This window comes from Lytechinus pictus, chromosome 3 (assembly GCF_037042905.1).
Source record: "Lytechinus pictus isolate F3 Inbred chromosome 3, Lp3.0, whole genome shotgun sequence".
NCBI lineage: Eukaryota > Metazoa > Echinodermata > Echinoidea > Temnopleuroida > Toxopneustidae > Lytechinus > Lytechinus pictus.
The window spans coordinates 43,020,661-43,039,787 of record NC_087247.1 but is presented as its reverse complement, the minus strand read 5'-3'; the positions used below and the strand labels follow the sequence as shown (position 1 = coordinate 43,039,787).

Sequence of the window (19,127 nt, the reverse complement as noted above, 5' to 3'; positions counted from 1 at the left end):
TTTTTCGTAGATATTTGTTATTGATGTAAAAATTTATACTCTCGCCAAAAATTAGCATTCTACTAGCTAAATAAATTGAATTAAGGCAAAAACATACACAAAAAAACTAATTTAGGGCAAATTTCATATGCTTATTTGCATGAAATTAATTTTTGAATATGAGCAATTCATTTTTGTCTTGTAAATTTGAAGCAGAAGTACATGGAATTGCTGGCAATACATTTAATTGCATGTAAAATCATGCGCACACAAAATATGCGTAATTCTACTACACAGTCGGCTTGGGTGAGTGGCTGTATAATAAAAAACATAAAGTTCAACAAATCAGAATACACACCCTAATATTTTGAACTTGCAAAAAATAAAGCAAATAGGCTAAAACCATGTAATATTAAAGTTGTAAGTAGTTTTAGTATAATTCTTAATTGACCACATGTGCAGTGTTCCAACTTACCCCATACCATGTTCCAACTTACCCCGTATATGGGGTAAGTTGGAACGCTTGCGATGGTCTTGTTCAAGGTGAATTTTTTCAGTAACCGTCATAGAGTTAAAAAAATTATGGGGTACATGTACATTTGAAGCCCTTAGATATATGCTTTAAGCTGATATATTGATTGTTTCTCAAATAAATTCTATTTGGATTTTACAGCCATTTTTGTCAAAAATGTTCCAGCTAACCCAGATCTCCCCTATAATGAATCTCTAAGCTTTGTGTGCAGGGCCCAGATGCGAACATGGCTTTGTGTGAATGTAATGTAAATGTAATCTATAACTGCATAATATTCTACATAGCATAAACACTGAATGTCGATGCCTCATAATTTCCGGAGCTTGATATAATTTCAACCGGCATATGAAGATGGATGTCTGCTCAGCATGTGAGTTTGTTACAAATAATCTGCATGTGTTCATCATTCCATCCCATTCCATTTCACACATTCAGGTAGTAATGAAGAGCTCTGTGTTAATCAATTCATATCGGGAGAAACACAGATTGATACAGACGGCAGTGGTCCCATCATGCCTCTATCAGTACGCTGTACTATTGAAGGTAATGTTCATTATCACACCACCCCCTCCCCCGCCCCTTCTTGGTCTGTCTGTGTCTCCACAACCTCTTTTCTCTTATTTTTTTCCAGTTTTCAAAGTTTATAATCACCACTCTTTACTTGTTCATAGTTTCTTAAACTCTTCCTTTGGGGTTATTTTCCATTTTATGTACTAGAGTTTATAATTCATAATCCTACGATGATTGTATGGTCATATAGCACATGTATCATTATGACATTACTATCTTGTATGCTGGCATAGTTTTATGCGATATATTAATGTATTTCAGTCCTTACTATTTTTTACCACTTGAAATAATCCATCTTTTTTTTTTCTTTTTTAGTTTTCTTCAAATTATATATCTGTTAAACACAAAAGTGAGAATATAAGCTCCTACACTTAACAATATTGATAATTAACCTTATTTAATAGAGAGGGTGATAAATTTTATCTAATTTGTTATATGATATTTAGTTAAGTACTTACAGTACCTTATCGAAATTTGTTATTTTTTATTGGTTTGTTTTGTATTCTACAATTTGATTGTTTTATTGTGCATTTTACTCTTTAATTTTCTCACTTTCTCCAGCTGATGGTGAGAAATGTTTTATATTTACTTTAGAGTTGATTGCATTTTGCTTATCTTGGCATTATTTATTATTTTTATTTTTTTGCTTCTATTCAGAGATAATGTAACATATCTCAGCAAACTTTTTCTTAGTGCTTGGTAATGACTGCTCACACATGGTGAAACAATTCACCCTTATAAGATGTCTAAAGCTGGAAGTTGCGTGGACAAACTCATGACATCATGATAAATTCATTATGATGTCATGACTCTTGTTACTTGATGTATTGTGATGTCATGAAATGTTTGCACTGCTAATGTCACATACACCATTCACTTTATATTAAAGTGTGATGTTGATGAGCTTTGTTGCGCCTCATGTAAAAGAATCTTAACAGTAATATGATCATCTTATTATTCAATCTCAACCCGACATCCATTTCTCATGAAGAACTTGGAACTTGGCCCTCTAACACAAAGCTATCAAGCAAAAATAGGACTGATTTTTAAAATTGATGGCATCAATTCATGTGTGCAATCAAAGATACAAATCAAATGTATGATCAATTGCCAAGTTTAATACAGAGCTCTTTATTTTGTACATCTTCTTATTGTGTTCAATATGTAGTATTTGAGAGATTGATTTTTCTAGGCATCTTATAAATATAACTGTGATCAGAATACTAGTACACTGTATGTCTATGAATTTGAACTTCGATCAATGTTCATATATAAAATAGTCTTATTAAAATAATACATTAGTTATTGTTGATAATGGATAAAATTCAATTTAGTCTAAAGAAAGTTATTCATAGCCCAACCATTTGTTGTTTAAGAAGAATATTGGAAAAACTTAAGGGTGGTAATGTTGGTAATCAAATGCAGTTTTACTTCAGGACTGATGCACAAAGTTAGTCCACACTTCTATGGAAGGCTAGGTTTCATCATACCCGACAAGTATTGATTACCATGGAAATCATTTAAATTAATCATATTTTTCAAATAAGTAAAATCAATTTATGTCAGGGGAGCTACTTCAACTTCTTTCAGCAATCTTTTAATTTATATTACATCATGAGAATTAATAACGCTCTTAATTAATGTTAAAAACACTTGTAAAATTATCTACCATATCATTTTCATACAATTATCTGGGAAAAGAACACAAAATGAGGCACTAGTCAAAACACAGTAGATAAATCTAAATCTATTATCTAATTATGATGTCAAATATGTCTCAGCAGTAGCAGACAAACTTGTAAGGAAGGAAAAGGGAGACTGAAAGTGCAGCATTCATACCATCGCCTACGTACCATTCAAAATTTTGCATGGTTTGGTGCAAATACACATAGTCCAACTGGTAAACCTCTTACTGCTGCTATAAATATGATACACTCTGGAATATGCTGCTCAGAGATTTTACTTTTTGCTTTCAATATTTCTTTCCTCATTGTAATGGATGAATGTAAAGAGAGTTGATTGGTCTTTCGGACATTCATATTTTCGCTAACTTCCAAGGTGTTGTACAACTCAAATGGCTGACATTCATATTAATGCAATGGTATGATATTTCACATTGTGTGAAGAGAGATGCTCTATTCAATGCAGCTATGCCTTGTTGAATAGAGCATCTCTCTACTTATTCATTCATGAACTAACTACATACATGCCATATTCTGTTACATCATTTCACATTTTAAGTACATATGGGTTGTCTGGATCGGCTTTTATGAATTTTCATCTGCACCTCATCATTATTTATTCAGTATGCATATACTCAAATTCCCAATATATATATTAAATACCGGTACGTATTATGCAATGTATTTATAAATACTTGTGATTTTTAATAATCTGAAGTGTAAATAATGTTACATTTCAGGGGAATTTCACACTTCCACTAGTGGAATATTACCTTTTTGACAAAAACTTGTATTTCCAATATTTTTTTTTTATCAGCAGAGAAAGATACATTCTCAAATTATGTGCCCTACTTTTCATATGATATCAGCGTATGGTCTCAACAAAGTTATGAATTGTGAAAATTAAGGGGGGTGGGGTCACATGTAGTATTTTTTGTTGTAAAGGATTAGAATTGCATTGATATTCATTGGACATGAAAAGTGCTGTATTTAAATATATATTGAAGTTTGGTGTTTACTCAAGGTTATCATATATGATTAAGATGAATAAGAGTTATTGCTTCAAAATTACTGTTTCAATGTCAGTCTCAATGACTGTCTGTCAGTAAAATAAGCCTTCTATGTAGTTGAATGTGCAAATGGGCAGGTACCAATGGGTTTATGTAAAATTATATTATTGATATCAATATATGATAAATGTCATACAGATGTTGGTTCTGGTGTGTATTACAAATGGACTGAGATCAGTCACAACATGGACAAGGAAGAAAGGATAGATATACCAAACGGATTTGAAGCTGCAGGATCTTTCATGCAGAAGATAGAATATGCTGCTACTATAGAACAGATTGAGAATTTGATAGAACAATCAGAGGAGTGTGAACAATTTCTCAGTTACCAGTGCACAAATGCAAAGTTGCTCAATTCACCAAGTAAGTTAACGTTTCTTCATATTTTTTTGGTAAAGATTTCCATACTATTGTGAGTATATTGCATATTTTTATTATTGGGACATTCAAGACTTACAAAAATATTGACAATTTTTATAATTTTTCACTTGGATTATAGTATGTGAAAATATAAATTTGATTTTAATATCATGATTAAAAAAAAATCATTTAGCACATCCCTAGTATGTATTTTTCATCAAAGGCCATCAAAACCCATGACCTTAATCTAATTATTGTATATCAGAATGTAAAAAGGTGATGATATGAATGTTTTGTCCTGAAACATTTCACATCACCCACACCTGCTCATTTGATGAATGTAATTTGATATTAAAATGTATGTCGTAGCTCAATCAGTAGATGACCTCCTGGGAAAATGATATTTTAATAGATCCATTGATGAGATCGTTTGTCTTTGTATAGATGGATCTCCATATGGTTGGTGGGTAAACAGATATGATCAGAAGATGGAGAGCTGGGGTGGTGCACCTGCTGGAACAGGAAGGGTAGGTACCCTGCCTTTTAATGGCTCACTCCAGGGGCTCACTACCCCGATAACCACTTGGTGTAGCTAATTGCTAGTTGAATTCCATTTACCATTCCTACCATTTCACATAGAGTAATAGCCAATTATGCTAACCACATTTAGTCACACATAATGAGGCTGCTTTTAATATTGGCTAATAAAGAAGAAGTGGTCACTACAGAGGTGCCAACTGTTCCCTTTCTCTGTATTTCATACTGTTGTTATGAAATACCTGTGCTGCAGGTCTGAAAATAATTTTTCACAAAATAATTTTATTCACTTGTTTTCGGAAGAATGTTATTAGAAAAAAAATTCATAAATTAAAACTAAAAATATTTCAATTGAACTCGGTTTGGTATTTTGGTAATTAGAGTAAATAGTAATTGGATTGAGTATAAAACATCCCAAGTGGTAAGCAGACTTCCTAGCGATCGGTCCAAGACAACGAAGATAAAAGGAAACATGGTCCATAAGACTGAATAAGGATAACCCATCTAGAATTTCAAGCAAACTGTTTTAGACCAATCATGGATAAGCATTGTAAACATGCCAAATCATAACTTTCCACTGTATAGTGCACAAAGATTTGTTTTCTCTGATATGTTCAGAGATAATTCCAGCTTCACATGCCACTTCATCCGTTTCTAAATATCCACAATGATCTCTATGATAGTGATTAAGGGGAATAAAATGCCGATAGAAATTATTGCTTGTATATTAGAAGAGATTAGTATCCCTGTTTAATGTTTAGTTATGTGTAAGATTATCGCTAAAATTACCCACCTGGCAACATACAGAAAATGCGATTGCAGAATCTTAGCTTGCTTTTGACTTCCTTGTGGCAAAGAAAAGCAAAAAAAAAAAAAACCTGCTACTAAGCATTTTTGAGGCATTGCCAAAACTGTTCTGGACAATTAAATCCACCTCTTTTTTATTATTCACATTTCTCATCTTAGTGTGCATGTGGTATTGGAATGGTATGCGCACCTGATAATTCCAAATACTGTAACTGCGATGCTGCATCTACAAACAATGGTGTTGATGAGGGCAAACTTACCGAGAAGAAGTATCTACCTGTAACACAGCTAAGGTTTGGTGATACTGGTGATTCAGGATCATCTGCTTCATACAAGCTTGGGAAGCTTAGATGTCGAGGAGATGGTGAGTCTGCTCAGTTGCTAGAATTGACCCTGGTTTTCACGATGAAGGGTATTCCTGTCTTTAAACATTTATCTACCCCCCCCCCCCCCCACACACACACACACAAATCATTCAAGTTTACAAGTTTAGTTTTTTTAAACAAAATTTGTCCTGTTGGTAAATCAATGCATATCAAGGAATTTGAATGATATCACAGCATAGACTTAGAAGTAAATTTCAAGAGTGACTTTGGAAACTGTTTTTTATGTGTATGTGAGCTTTGAAGGGGTTGATAGCTAACCACAATGAAGTTCTTTGCTCAGGACTTATTATACGATTTTCCTGAAATGCATTCATTAGGAAATTATTCTTCAGGTTGTTTATTTCCTGATTACCAATACAATTGATCTTATCCTACAGTGAGTCTCACCAATGTTGTAAGCTTTGTTAAACGAGAGGCTCATCTAGCTGCCCACATGATGACCACCCCACAGGGTGCCTTAGATGTTGCCTTTGACTTCAAGACAACAGTAGATCCATCAGATCCTAATGATCCAGCCACTGCTGCAGTCTTTGTTGCAGCTGATGCAGAGAAAGAAGGGCTAATTGAGGTGAGTCATAATACCTTGGGGAAGCCACTCAACTATAGTACACTAGGGCTGCACAATATATTATTGAAATAGTATTACATTGAAACTTCAATGAATGGACAAAATTGAGTTCATGATATATGGCCTCTAAAGATATTGAACACATTTCAAGTTTTTATGTATTTCAGGCAAGAAAACCACCATGAAATGCTATAATCCCATCAGTTATCCCCATTACCCCAATCCCGCTCACCATGGTCCGTATGAAAGGGTTGTGAAATTCCATTCCTAACCAATATTTATTTCCCATCTCCACATGTTTATGGGGTATGTTTGACATTTAACGTTTGGGGCTAGGGTTTTTTGTTTGACATACACACATATCTTTATAAGAGTGATCATTGGCCAGATTCATGGAATGTGGACATTGCCATTGGTTTTTATTGATTTTCAGGTTGCTTGCTTAGGTGGTCATTGGTTTATTTGTATACCCAACATTTTTTCTTTGTGTTTTGTACTTTTTTATGTGACTGCAATTAAAAATATGAATGCTTGTAAGTAGGCAAGTATGGAACTAGACTATCAACATAGTTATAAGTCCTCTCTGACTCAGTAATCAGGATTGATCCGTTGCTAGGGACTATTGTTTGTACTGCAAAGAAATCATGTATGTTATAACTAGATAAATGATAGCATAAAATCTTGATATTGAAAATTGACATTTCACATTAGAGTACCAATCCATCAACTTTGCTGTGAAATCCTAGTCGCTGTCTTATGGGACCAATGTTATACCTATTAAACTCACTATATATTTTGTTCATTCACCAATTTCTGTTTTGTCATTTCAGGTAAAGTTGGTGAATGCGCGCACTGTGCAGCTCCAATTTGATTATGGTGCAGACATGATGACCATCAGTGTGACAGTACCCGACCCACTCAATGATAACGATTGGCATTCTATTGAAGCAAACTTTGATCGCAAGGAGGTGTGGCTGAGGGTAGACAGAGAACCAGTAGAGAAGATGATCTTAGAACGACCAGAGCTTATACTGGAGCTCACTGGCCCAGTCTATATAGGTACATAGTCTAATCTCTAAACCTCCCCCCTCTCTCTCTCTTTCCGTCTCTGATGTTTTTTAGTGCTTATCCCCCAGACCTTTATACTCTAATCCAACATTTTCACATTTCTGTCCCCGAGAAAATATGAACTTCTTGAAAATAACTTCCAGGAAAACATCAGGAAAGCAGATTAATACATAATTCTTGGTGAAGTTTCTTTTTTTAATAATTATATGTCGCAGAATGCATTTTGCTCTTTGTATTGATTCAGGATTTTATACATGCATTACTGACTTTACTATGATGATTCAAAACGTTATTTGAAATGATGGGTTATCGGTTCAAACTCTCTCTTCAAACACAGGTTCCTCAACAGTCCAATCAGATGGCTATGTAGGATGTATGCGTAAGATGAGGATAAACGGCCAGCTGGTTGACATGGCAACCATGGCTGAGAATGCTAAAGATGTTCATGAAGGCTGTGTTGGTCAATGTTCTACAGAACCATGCCTGAATGGAGGTACATGTATGGAGAAATACGACACTGTAGAATGTCAATGTGATGATACAGCTTTTGGCGGTACCTATTGCTCTGTGGGTAAGTTTGAACAAAAAATATTTTATTTCAAGCCTGAAATTTTATTGATATATCATAAAAACCACTATGGGGATAACCAATTGTCAACCAAAAAGAAAAAGAAAAGAACGAAGAGAATATAGAAAACAATGAAATAGGACGAATTGTTACCTGTCTGTCTTGACTTAAATAAAAGTGAGTAATATATAGTGAGTAGTACTGATGTCGATGTAGTTATCCATACACGCACCAGACTGTTTAAGGTGTAATATACATAGTACGTTTTGGCTAGAATTGCATGTCAGGCAAACCACAATAAGTTTTAAAAATTTATGCAGGAGTACCAATGATCAATAATGAAAAGGAAACATGTGAGTGTGGATTATTGTTATTATCGTTATCTATTGTGCATAGACTAAGATCAAAAGAAAATTCTCAGATAACAAACTTGCAATTGGAAGAGAGCCATATGGATGCCAAGAGAATTATAGAAAGACAGACATAAACCAAAGATTGGAGATTGTCTGTTAGACATGAGATTTAATTTGATAGAAATACAGATAGACATGTTTTTAGAACAGGGACTTGTAACGTAAAGGGATACAGAACTACTTACCATCGATGGCAGATTTTCATGCTTTGCCATAGTCGTATAGTCTTATACAATCTATTGTGATATTATCAATAGTATATTTTCTGTTTAAAGGGCTTAGGTCATATGAATATTACAGCTGAGCAAATACAAGGCCTGATGGGAAGATGGCTTGGTAAGAGAAGGAAAAAGTAAAAATTGATACTCTATCATCGTTTAATTGTGACTTCTCTCCCTTTGTTCAGAGGTTGGTGCCGAGGTGACAAATGGAGCCAGTATTTCCTACTCATTACCAGATGAACTGAAATATGCAGAAGAGATGGATACGATCAGTCTGGCCTTCAAGACCGATCAACAAAGAGCTCAGATCTTCAGGGTAGAGAACACTAATGATGGAAGCTATATTGATCTAGGGCTTGATGACTCAGGTAACTATGATGTATGAGACGTCTCGCTCTGTGAGACATGAATTATCATTGGAAGTTTAATGAAATGCCATTATAATATGATATTCGTGCACAGAAATGAATTTTAACTTCTTCATGGGCATCTTAACACAATTTTTATCATTGTTTTGGAAGGATGATGTTGTTGAATTTTGTACCGTATTTGTAGATTATTTTATAAAATTGACGTGCTTGCCATTGGTTCTCTTACAGGGCATGCTGTGTTGAGAGTAAGGCTTGACAGTGGAAATGAGGAGACCCTAAGAGAGATGAAAGATTTTGCTGACAATAAAAACCACTTTGTTGAAATCACCAGGAACATGAAAGCAATACGTTTTCAGGTAACAAATGCGAGTCTACTTATTGTCTCACCTGCATAGCAGAGTGAGACTACAGCCGCCGCTATTCCGACGGCGGCGGCGGCAGCGTCAACACCAAATATTAACCGAAGGTTAAGTTTTTGAAATGACAGCATAACTTAGAAAGTGTATGGACCTAGTTCTTGAAACTGGGCCATAAGGTTAATCAAGTATTACTAAACATCCTGCCTGAGTTTCAGGTCACGTGACTAAGGTCAAAGGTCATTTAGGGTCAATGAACTTAGACCATGTTGGGGAATCAACATCAAAATCTTAACCTAAGGTTAAGTTTTTGAAATGTCATCATAGCTTAGAAAATATATGGACCTAGTTCATGAAACTTGGACATAAGGTTAATCAAGTATTACCGATCATCCTGCTTGAGTTTCACGTCACATGACCAAGGTCAAAGGTCAGTTAGGGTCAATGAACTTTGGCCAAATTGGGGGTATCTGTTGAATTACCATCATAACTTTGAAAATTTATGGATCTGATTCATGAAACTTGGACATAAGAGTAATCAAGTATTACTGAACATCCTGTGCAAGTTTCAGGTCACATGTTTAAGGTCAAAGGTCATTTAGGGTCAATGAACTTTGGCCGAATTGAGGGTATTTGTTGAATTACCATCAGAACTTTGAAAGTTTATTGGTCTAGTTCATAAAACTTGGACATAAGAGTAATCAAGTATCACTGAACATCTTTTGCGCATTCCGGGTCACATGACCAAGGTCAAAGAACTTTGGCCATAATGGGGGGTATCTGTTGAATTACCATCATAACTTAGAAAGCTTATGGATTTTATTCATAAAACTTGGACATAAGAGTAATCAAGTATCACTGAACACCCTGTGTGAGTTTCAGGTCACATGATCAAGTTCAAAGGTCATGTAAGGTCAATGAACTTTGGCCAAGTTGTAAGTTGGGGGTATTTGTTGAATTACCATCATAACTTTAAAAGTTTATTGGTCTAGTTCATAAAACTTGGACATAAGAGTCATCAAGTATCATTGAACATCTAATGCGAGTTTGAGGTCACATGACCAAAGTCAAAGGTCATTTAAGGTCATTGAACTTTGGCCATTTTAGAGGTAATTATTAGATTGCTGTCATAACTTTCAAAGTTTATAGATATAGTGTATAAAATGTGGATATAGGGGTAATCAAGTATCACTGACAAGTTTTAGGTCACATTATCAAGGTCAAATGTCAATGAACGTAGTATTGTATCATTATATGAATAGTGTTTTTTGTGAATAATTATTTTATATTAGTTTTCAAAGTCAGCACTGCTGCTATATTGAATCGCGTGATGCAGGTGAGACCGCCAGAGGCATTTCACTTGTTTTTAAGATGTATGCCAGTGGTTCATGTTTCATGCTAAGAATCTTGCTGGTATGGTCAGTTAAAAGTGAATCACATGCTTAGTAGTTTGACAAATCAATCTCTTTATAGAGTTTTGTGTGACCGACCTCAATAATAGTTTCAATCATTAGAGGCATAATATGCTTATGTAATATAATGGAGTATATTTATGTAATATAATGGAGTATGCATGAGATGTAAGTGCATTGTATCTTGGATAGAAGTTTGTTGCACAGTTGCACTTTCTTGTCAATAAGCAATCTAAACAAAAAATTAAATAAACACATATTAAATATATGTATGCTTAGTATGTATTAAAGGAAGTACATGGGTGCATTAAGGATGGATTATTATTTTTCAAGGGTAGCAAATTTCAATTCCTATTCTTTTAATTAATGATTAATCAATTTTGGTGTGGTATGAAGCACACAAGTATCTTAACATACTGTACTTATTTCTTTACTTTTATCAGATTGGCACCATTTATCATTCATTTGCAATTGAATTTTTTTTTTTTTTTCTGAAACCTAGGTTGATGATTATGTTCCTCAGACCACGGAAGGCCAGGCCTTCACAGCGACATCATTTACTCCAGCAGATATTTTTATTGGACACTGGGGTATGTACATCTATCATCCTCCAGTCCTGATAATATGATACCGTGTATTGGCTTTGACAGGTGTATTTGAGAAACATGTATTTGAAACTTTTTATTCTCTCAGAATGATGTTTCATTACTTTTTTTTTTGTCTCCTGCATCTTTTGAGACCAAATTTTGAATGTCTTGATGATAAGTTTCAACTGATCATGCACAGCAGGAAATGTTGCTTTAAACTGAATAAAATCAATTTGTTTTTGGCTTCTTTGGTCGTAATAATGCAAGGATTAAATATCATGAGGAATACACAAATTGAGAAAGAACAAGAAGATAGGATGTATAACAAATTGATTTGGTAACGCAATTTTTTTTCAAGTAAATTTGTTTGACACATTTGAAACACAAAGAATATTGACAAAAATTAGCCCTTTCATGAATGAGAGCAAAAAAAAGAAGAAAAGATTTCATGCATAAATTTGCACAATTAACGCAATTTAGAAAATGATTGTGGATCTTAAATAAAATTCTGATTTTGAAGATTACATCACAGGCATCATGCCTGTCAAACGTCATTGTGATCATGAGGTAAACAAACAAAATCGATATGGGGACTGAACAGACATTAATATAGCCGTCTTTTGTGGGTTAACTTGAAGTACCAGTGCTTGAAGTGTTTGGAATTTTTTTATTAATATATATGTATTCTTTCATATTTGTATATATCTATCTCTCATCTCTCAGGTACCAGTGGGAATACCTTCATTGGTTGTACATGTATATCCCGAGTTCAATTCAATGGCATCAATCCACTCAAGCTTTACTTCAGTAACCCCCGACCTCAGGGAGTGGTAGGGTCAGGGTTAATTAGCCAGTCAAGATGCGGCATAGAGGAAGAGATACCCATGTTCTTACCTACCGAGGAGTATCCACCAACTGAACCACCCAAGGTCACTCAGTTTGTACCTTCAGGAGCTCCTGTCAGCTCAGATCTAGCACCTGGAGATAAAGCCGCCATTGCAAGTAAGAATCCGGTGATGTTGAGAGAATAGCAGGGAGGGATAAAAGGGAGGGAGGGAGCTGTGTGGGATATATTGCCACATCTTTGATCATTTTCAGAGGCCTTAAATAAATAAAAAATATTGGGTTTATTCCACAAAGAGTTCACCATGACTAAAAATCACACTTAGATTTCCATTTGTGGGTGGAATGCAATGCATCACTGCATTAGCCAGATTATACCTGGGATGCACACTTCTGACCCCTCCAATTTTTATGAAAAAATGATTTAGTCTCTTTATGAGTGGAAAACTCATTTTATTTGGAGGTCTTCTTTCATTGAAAAAGATAAAAGTTTGAAGTATTAGATCTGATTAGATCTGATTTAGGCAGATTTGAGACTAGAATTAGTTAATAAATAAATTGTGTGCAAGATGATTGTTATGGGAGTGTTTAGAATGTATTTTTATTGTATTTATTCATTAGTTATTTGTTATCAGTGTGCAAGAATTGAAAGGTTGAAAAAAATAAAATCAAGCACTTATAGAACAATAGTGAGTGAGAAAGAAGAATCACACTAAAATATATATATATATTTTGCATTATTAAAAATTTGGTTTCAAGAGGCCATTTTAGACAAAAGTGTTTTTTACACCTTGGCATTTAATGTTTAGCTTTTTTTTTTTTGCACATTATTACAAATATTTTGATTTTCTTATTCTTCTGATTTTTTTCATTTCATTTTACCATTTTCCTAAAGAGCATAACTGGCATTCCTTTGAAGATACAATAATGACCTTACTCTAATTGTTGATTTTCTTTTCTTGCCTTCATAACTAGTTGTGGTGATCCTTCTTCTTCTTGCATTGTGTCTTCTTCTCTTCCTCATCGGTCGTTACACATCACGTCATAAAGGAATGTATTCAACCAATGAAGATAAAGGAGCTAAGAATGCCCGCAATGCTGATGATGCTGTGGCATTACAAGGCTCAAAGAGAAGTAAAGAATACTATATGTAGTCTCGTCACTTATCAATCAGACCTCTTGTTTTTAGGTTCAATTTTGTTCCGGTGTTTGCATAATTGGAGGAATGATTATTTTCATTCTCCGTTTTGAAGCAGTACAGTTTACTTTTTGCTCTTTCAAGAGGGTCAGTGCCATTTGCTCTTGTGATTAGTCATCTGCATCCCATTGCAAACCAAAACTCCATCATTACCTTAATCCTTCCGGTAGATTCCCTTAAAAAAAGTATCAACTGTCTGTTTTGGAGATGAACAAATCCCTCTTCTATTCCATTCTCTCTTGTCCTCTCTTTTTAATTTGTTTGCTACTTGTAGAGGGACAGTCTTTCCCCCCTTGCATAGGTATGCTTAAGAATCCCTTGTCTTCAGAAAAACAGCAGTACTTATTGTAGGAGCAAATGACATGGCACCCTTTTACGATAAAAAGATGCCTATGATGATTATCAATAAACTATTCTTTCTAGTGACGATCAAGTGAACAATATCAGAATGTCAAGTTATCATGGTTGCTATTGATTAGTATTCTCAGGTATTCCTAATCATGCCATGTGGACTTGAAAATTAATTGTTATATTGGATATAGATGTACATTTTTACAATAGTCAAAGGCTTGAATGGCATTCAAAACCCTACACAGCAGTAGATATCAGTAAAAGCATCATGATACTGGTCACATTTGTACCTGTCAGTGTTCACTCAAACATCATATGAAGACAGTGATGGGGTGATGTTATCTTTTACCTAATAATGATAAGTTTTAAAGATAAATGAAATCAGAATAAAGATTCAACTCAAAATGTTTCTGATGGTGTTCTGTTGATTATTTTTTCTGTAGTAAGAGAAAACTTTTAGAATGTTTGTCAGTTTTCATATTCCCCGTAGCTAAAAAATATCTTCAGAAAATAACATTTTTTATATAATAAAAAACCAGTATTGTACAAATAATACACATCATGGAGGGCATTAGTAAGAATTGCATGCACGAGGTAGCTTAGGAACAGTTCTACCATGCCCAAGGTATAGCTGAGGGTGTTTGGACTGTTTCAATGGTAAAAAAGTGTGGGTAATTACTATAATGCTTGAGCAAAATGATGTGCATTATTTGTTTTATAGGGTAGTGATATGGATTTTGTTATTTCATAAAACATCCTCATCTAAAATACATGACTGGTCATTATACTCTACTCATGACCCCTCATCACTGCTCACTTATCTACTACATGTAAGGCAGAAAAAGGCCATGTGCACATGTTCAAGCAATCTAAAGGATCGATCTACTTAGTGATCTTATAATGTTAAATTTATTTCATACTATTTGTAAAGAGGTGTGACAGTGATATATATGAGATGTACATATTCGCATTTGTTGCTTAGTTGGACTTCACTCTGTCTGTTCAGTGCATTATTTCTACTAAGTATTTTGCACTTTGTTTTATGTCAAGTAAAATGACAGTTTATCACTGTAATGGTAGTAATGATAATGTTTTTAGTTGTTGAAATGTTATAGATCCTACACAGAATGCCATTGACAGTAACAATGCCTACTCTTGAATAATTTAACATGCCATAGTTCTCATGCAAGTATTATTTTCATATTAAATTTGTGCAGAAGATGCTATAATTATCAGTTATTGTCAACTCCATCAAAGAGTACTGAGATACAGTTATTTTAACTGTAGCTAATAACCTTAGCTATTGATCAATTCTAATCAGTTTTTCTGTACATACTGCCTGAGATATTCATATCAGACCCCCCCCCCACCTTCTGTTTCTATATATTGTATTCAATCTTTGCCTCAGTGATATGGTGCAAATTATATTTATTCAGAATGAGGATGACTGTACATAATTCATGAAGATTTAGTGTACATAGAAGTTTTTGCAAATATTAATACATTTTTTTACAGTGAAAGAGTATTGATGAAATAGGTATTAATGCTATGTAAACTATTTGTATATCTGGTTCAACTTATTTTAGATAAAAATATATGCATTTTGTATTTGTGACTGTATTTGAAATGAATTTCAAGAAGCTGAATGCAAGATATTGAAATTGTTGGGCTGTGATAGTATTTTACCTCTTAATATAGCTGAAGGAAGCAAGTATTTTGGCTGAAATTTGTTCACCTACTCTGAGAAAGTTAGGATTGAAAAAAAATAGTTACTTGTTAATGTTTTGCATACTACAACAATATTTTCAAGTTTGCTATATATGTTGGTTGTATTAATTTATTTGGCAATTGATTATGTAATGTCAAAAACTGCAAATAACAGGGATGTTATCATTGCACTTCTTCAAATGCACATGATATCACTGATGAATAATTATAGCAATGATCTGCTAATTTGTTACATTGGACCTCCTGCACCCACCTGATCGCAAACTATACTTGCTATTGTACCAGTGTGAAAGCAAAGTCATTCTAAAATCCAAGAAAGAAAACTTGTGCAAAATGGGATTCCTTGAAGATCTAGTGCAGATTTGCAGTGTGAAAGCAAATTACAAGAACTTTTGGTATGAGGCAAGAAGAATGCATGTCTTTTGAAAAGGAATGCAAGAGTCTTGTTGATTACCCTTGAATATTAGAAATTGATCTGGTTTAGGGAGATGTGAATGCATGGGATAAATTATCAAGTGTTTTGAGATATGAATGGATTCTTAAGATTAATGTGTATTTTTGTGATCAGTCAGGTGTAAAAGCATATCCAGGGTCAAGGGACCTTGAGCTTATTTTGGAAATCCCTACCATGAGCACTCGGCTGGTGAGCAATTTTAGCACAAATGCTGTGCTTCACTCTATTAAGCACCATCACATTAGTATTGTCTTGTAGAAATGCAGTCAAAAGCACTTGTTGAATGGCTCATAGTGATTTCCCTGTAATCTGTATTCAATTAAAAATCATTATTATGTTGGAAGTTTTTTAACATTATTTTGAAATTCTGGGATTATGATGGATATTTTTTTTCATATTCTGCAATCATTACTAAATTGAATAAGGTATTCAATACAGTAAAGTGATTTGTGTACTGTGTTGTTTTCTTCATAGCAAGAAATATTTAAAGCAGATCTTTACATGTAATAGAACTAGCCAACACCTTGATAGAAATTCAGATAAATTTTTATATAAATGGTTTACTTACTCTTTCAATACTTACACATTAACAAGTATTTCAGCATTCTCTCATTGTTTACTTCTTAGATATATCTCTTTTCCAGATGTTGTAAATCTTACTTAGTTTGTCAGAAAATATATGGGGTTTTTAAAAGCATATTTCATCTGCATTTTTTAACAAGGAATAGATTTTCAACTAATCTATATTTGGTTTTAATTCTCTACCGAGCTATATTTCTTCAATGTTTGAATTATATGTTTTCAACAATTATTTGGTCAATGCTGTCATTAATTTTTTTTGAGGGGTATTAAAGTTTGTAATAGATATTTTCAAGTGCTATTCACATTATTCATGCTAATATTTCTTTCGAAATGAAACTAGAGACTGAAATATGTTTTGCCATTTTAAGAACAATTGGTTTGTGCTTTCAAAAGAACAATTTCCATGCCTTAATGCTAGTTTATTTATTTATGGGCTGTTTTTCATAACATCTGTGCAAGTATTTATCAGAAGGTCCCAATTTATGTATTTTAGAAGGTTCCAAGTTTATAATGATTTTGCAATATAAACAAATAATTGTATTTTATTTGTGAATTATTTTGTCAGTTCAGAAATTTATTACGATCAAATAGTACCAGAAATAGTATTGTAAAGCGAATTTATGTATAACTACAGAAAGATAGTGTGAGATTCAATTGATACTCACCATTTGGTTGTCAGTCGTTTGAATGATATAAAATCTGCTACGTATTTTCCCCCAAAGTGCTATATATTTCATGAACAGCTTTACAATATCAAATTGAGATCGTACATGGTCGGTATTTAATTCATTAAAACAATTGTACAATGCATAATATGTGCTGCTAGCCTTGCTAGATTTTGTTTGTCACTCAAGTTACTTGCCCTGATCCTTTGTTCTCCATTTTCTTCTGAAGTGGTTTATCATTAGTGGTATGTTCTTTGTTAAATGAAGGTGCCCTTTTACCATGTGAAGTAAAGAGCTACTAAGGTTGCTCGCATTAAACCAGAGTGATTGCAAATTAGGAGTGACAATGGAATGAGTTTGGCCCACCAACAGAACTTTGGAAGAGTCCATTCCAAATATAAGTGGATGGGTTGTGGTGTAATTTATAATAAATTCAGAATATCTACAAATACACCTGGGTCGTGTAAAACAAATGTTTGTTATCAATCACAAAATAACAGTGTTAGATCAAGAGCATTGCACTGCATGCTCATTTTGGGTGAAAACAATCTGCCATTGCAGGAAGTGTTGTAATGAAATTTCCAAAAGAAAACTTGAACTTACAAAAATCAGAAGCATGCATTTTGATGTGTTGACTTTTTTTTTCTTCATTTAAACACAATTCTTTCATCCGGGTCCAGAAATTTTAATTGTGAATTATCATAAATTTTTGCATTACAGGGCCGATATAACAATACAAACAGGATGAAAAAGTCTACTCCTTATTTCATAAGATGAAAAATTCAGCAATAATAACGATGCTTATATTGCAATTTTTAAACGAAGGCTATTTTAATACAGGGTGAAGTATATAAGATGCAATTTCAACATATTTTAATAACAGTGATTAATTATTAACAAAATGTATTGTATTCTTAGATGGACTTCTTGATATTTTGTTGTAGTGAGTGTGGCATTTTTCTTTAGCCTCATGAATGTAAACACATGTTTACAAACTGATTTATTTGTATATTTTGCATTGAATTTGTGTTTGTATGTATATAATTTTGTTAGTGTTGCATCACATATTATTATAGCCCTGTGAAGTTTACACCTCTGTGAAACTGTGTATTGTAGATAGACTTCACCATGGCTTATTGTCTATTTTTGTAGAATAAAAAACATTTCTACACTTGAAAGTGATAAGATTATTATGTCAGACTTCCTGCCATATGCATTGTTTTTATTCTTTGCCAAATTTCCAAAGTATTCAAGATGTGCTGGTCATCAATTGTAGAAAGAGAGATTTACATTGGCTTGGATTTTGTGATCTGTTTGATTTATATAAAAATGAACAAGGTAGCCACTATTGATGTAGTCTGAAATTCTAAGGTTCAAAATAGATTTCCTCCATAACTGCATGATGCTAAGAGTGTTTACTTAAATTCCAAATCTTTCGTACTAAGGCAACTGATGAAAATATGTTAAAGAGTTTTATTTGCTTTTAAACTTTTATCAAAACGACATAAATTCTCTCAAGAATCACAACTTATTCAATTTACCCGACAATTTTGGATTTGATTAATGGACTTATATTACTTTTATTTACCCATTTTTCAGATGTGAAAGATGTTAATTCAAGGTCAACCACAAATTGCACAAAATATTTGTAAGATATATTGTGTTAAGCAACATTTCAAGAGGAAATTATTTTTGTTCATTTGTCAAATGTATGTTAGTGATATATGTTTTTGCTGTGCCTATAATTTAACAAATTGGTACAGATCAAACTAATAAATGAGGGATAGATGGAAGAAAAATAATTATCATATCACAACTA

At 33.5% G+C, this 19,127-nt stretch overlaps 1 protein-coding gene across 1 annotated transcript in view; it reads left to right on the top strand.

The window, feature by feature from the left end:
* LOC129255594 (neurexin-4-like) overlaps positions 1 to 19,127 on the top strand; it is a 40,484-nt gene extending 21,357 nt beyond the window's left edge. Inside the window, exons 12-23 of the mRNA XM_064095981.1 lie at positions 947 to 1,054; positions 3,972 to 4,196; positions 4,638 to 4,720; positions 5,697 to 5,901; positions 6,301 to 6,491; positions 7,322 to 7,550; positions 7,897 to 8,130; positions 8,947 to 9,129; positions 9,361 to 9,488; positions 11,403 to 11,490; positions 12,211 to 12,489; positions 13,306 to 19,127. Of these exons, the coding sequence (XP_063952051.1) occupies positions 947 to 1,054; positions 3,972 to 4,196; positions 4,638 to 4,720; positions 5,697 to 5,901; positions 6,301 to 6,491; positions 7,322 to 7,550; positions 7,897 to 8,130; positions 8,947 to 9,129; positions 9,361 to 9,488; positions 11,403 to 11,490; positions 12,211 to 12,489; positions 13,306 to 13,484 (2,132 nt within the window). The 3' untranslated portion in view covers positions 13,485 to 19,127. The remainder of the gene's footprint in view (positions 1 to 946; positions 1,055 to 3,971; positions 4,197 to 4,637; positions 4,721 to 5,696; positions 5,902 to 6,300; positions 6,492 to 7,321; positions 7,551 to 7,896; positions 8,131 to 8,946; positions 9,130 to 9,360; positions 9,489 to 11,402; positions 11,491 to 12,210; positions 12,490 to 13,305) is intronic.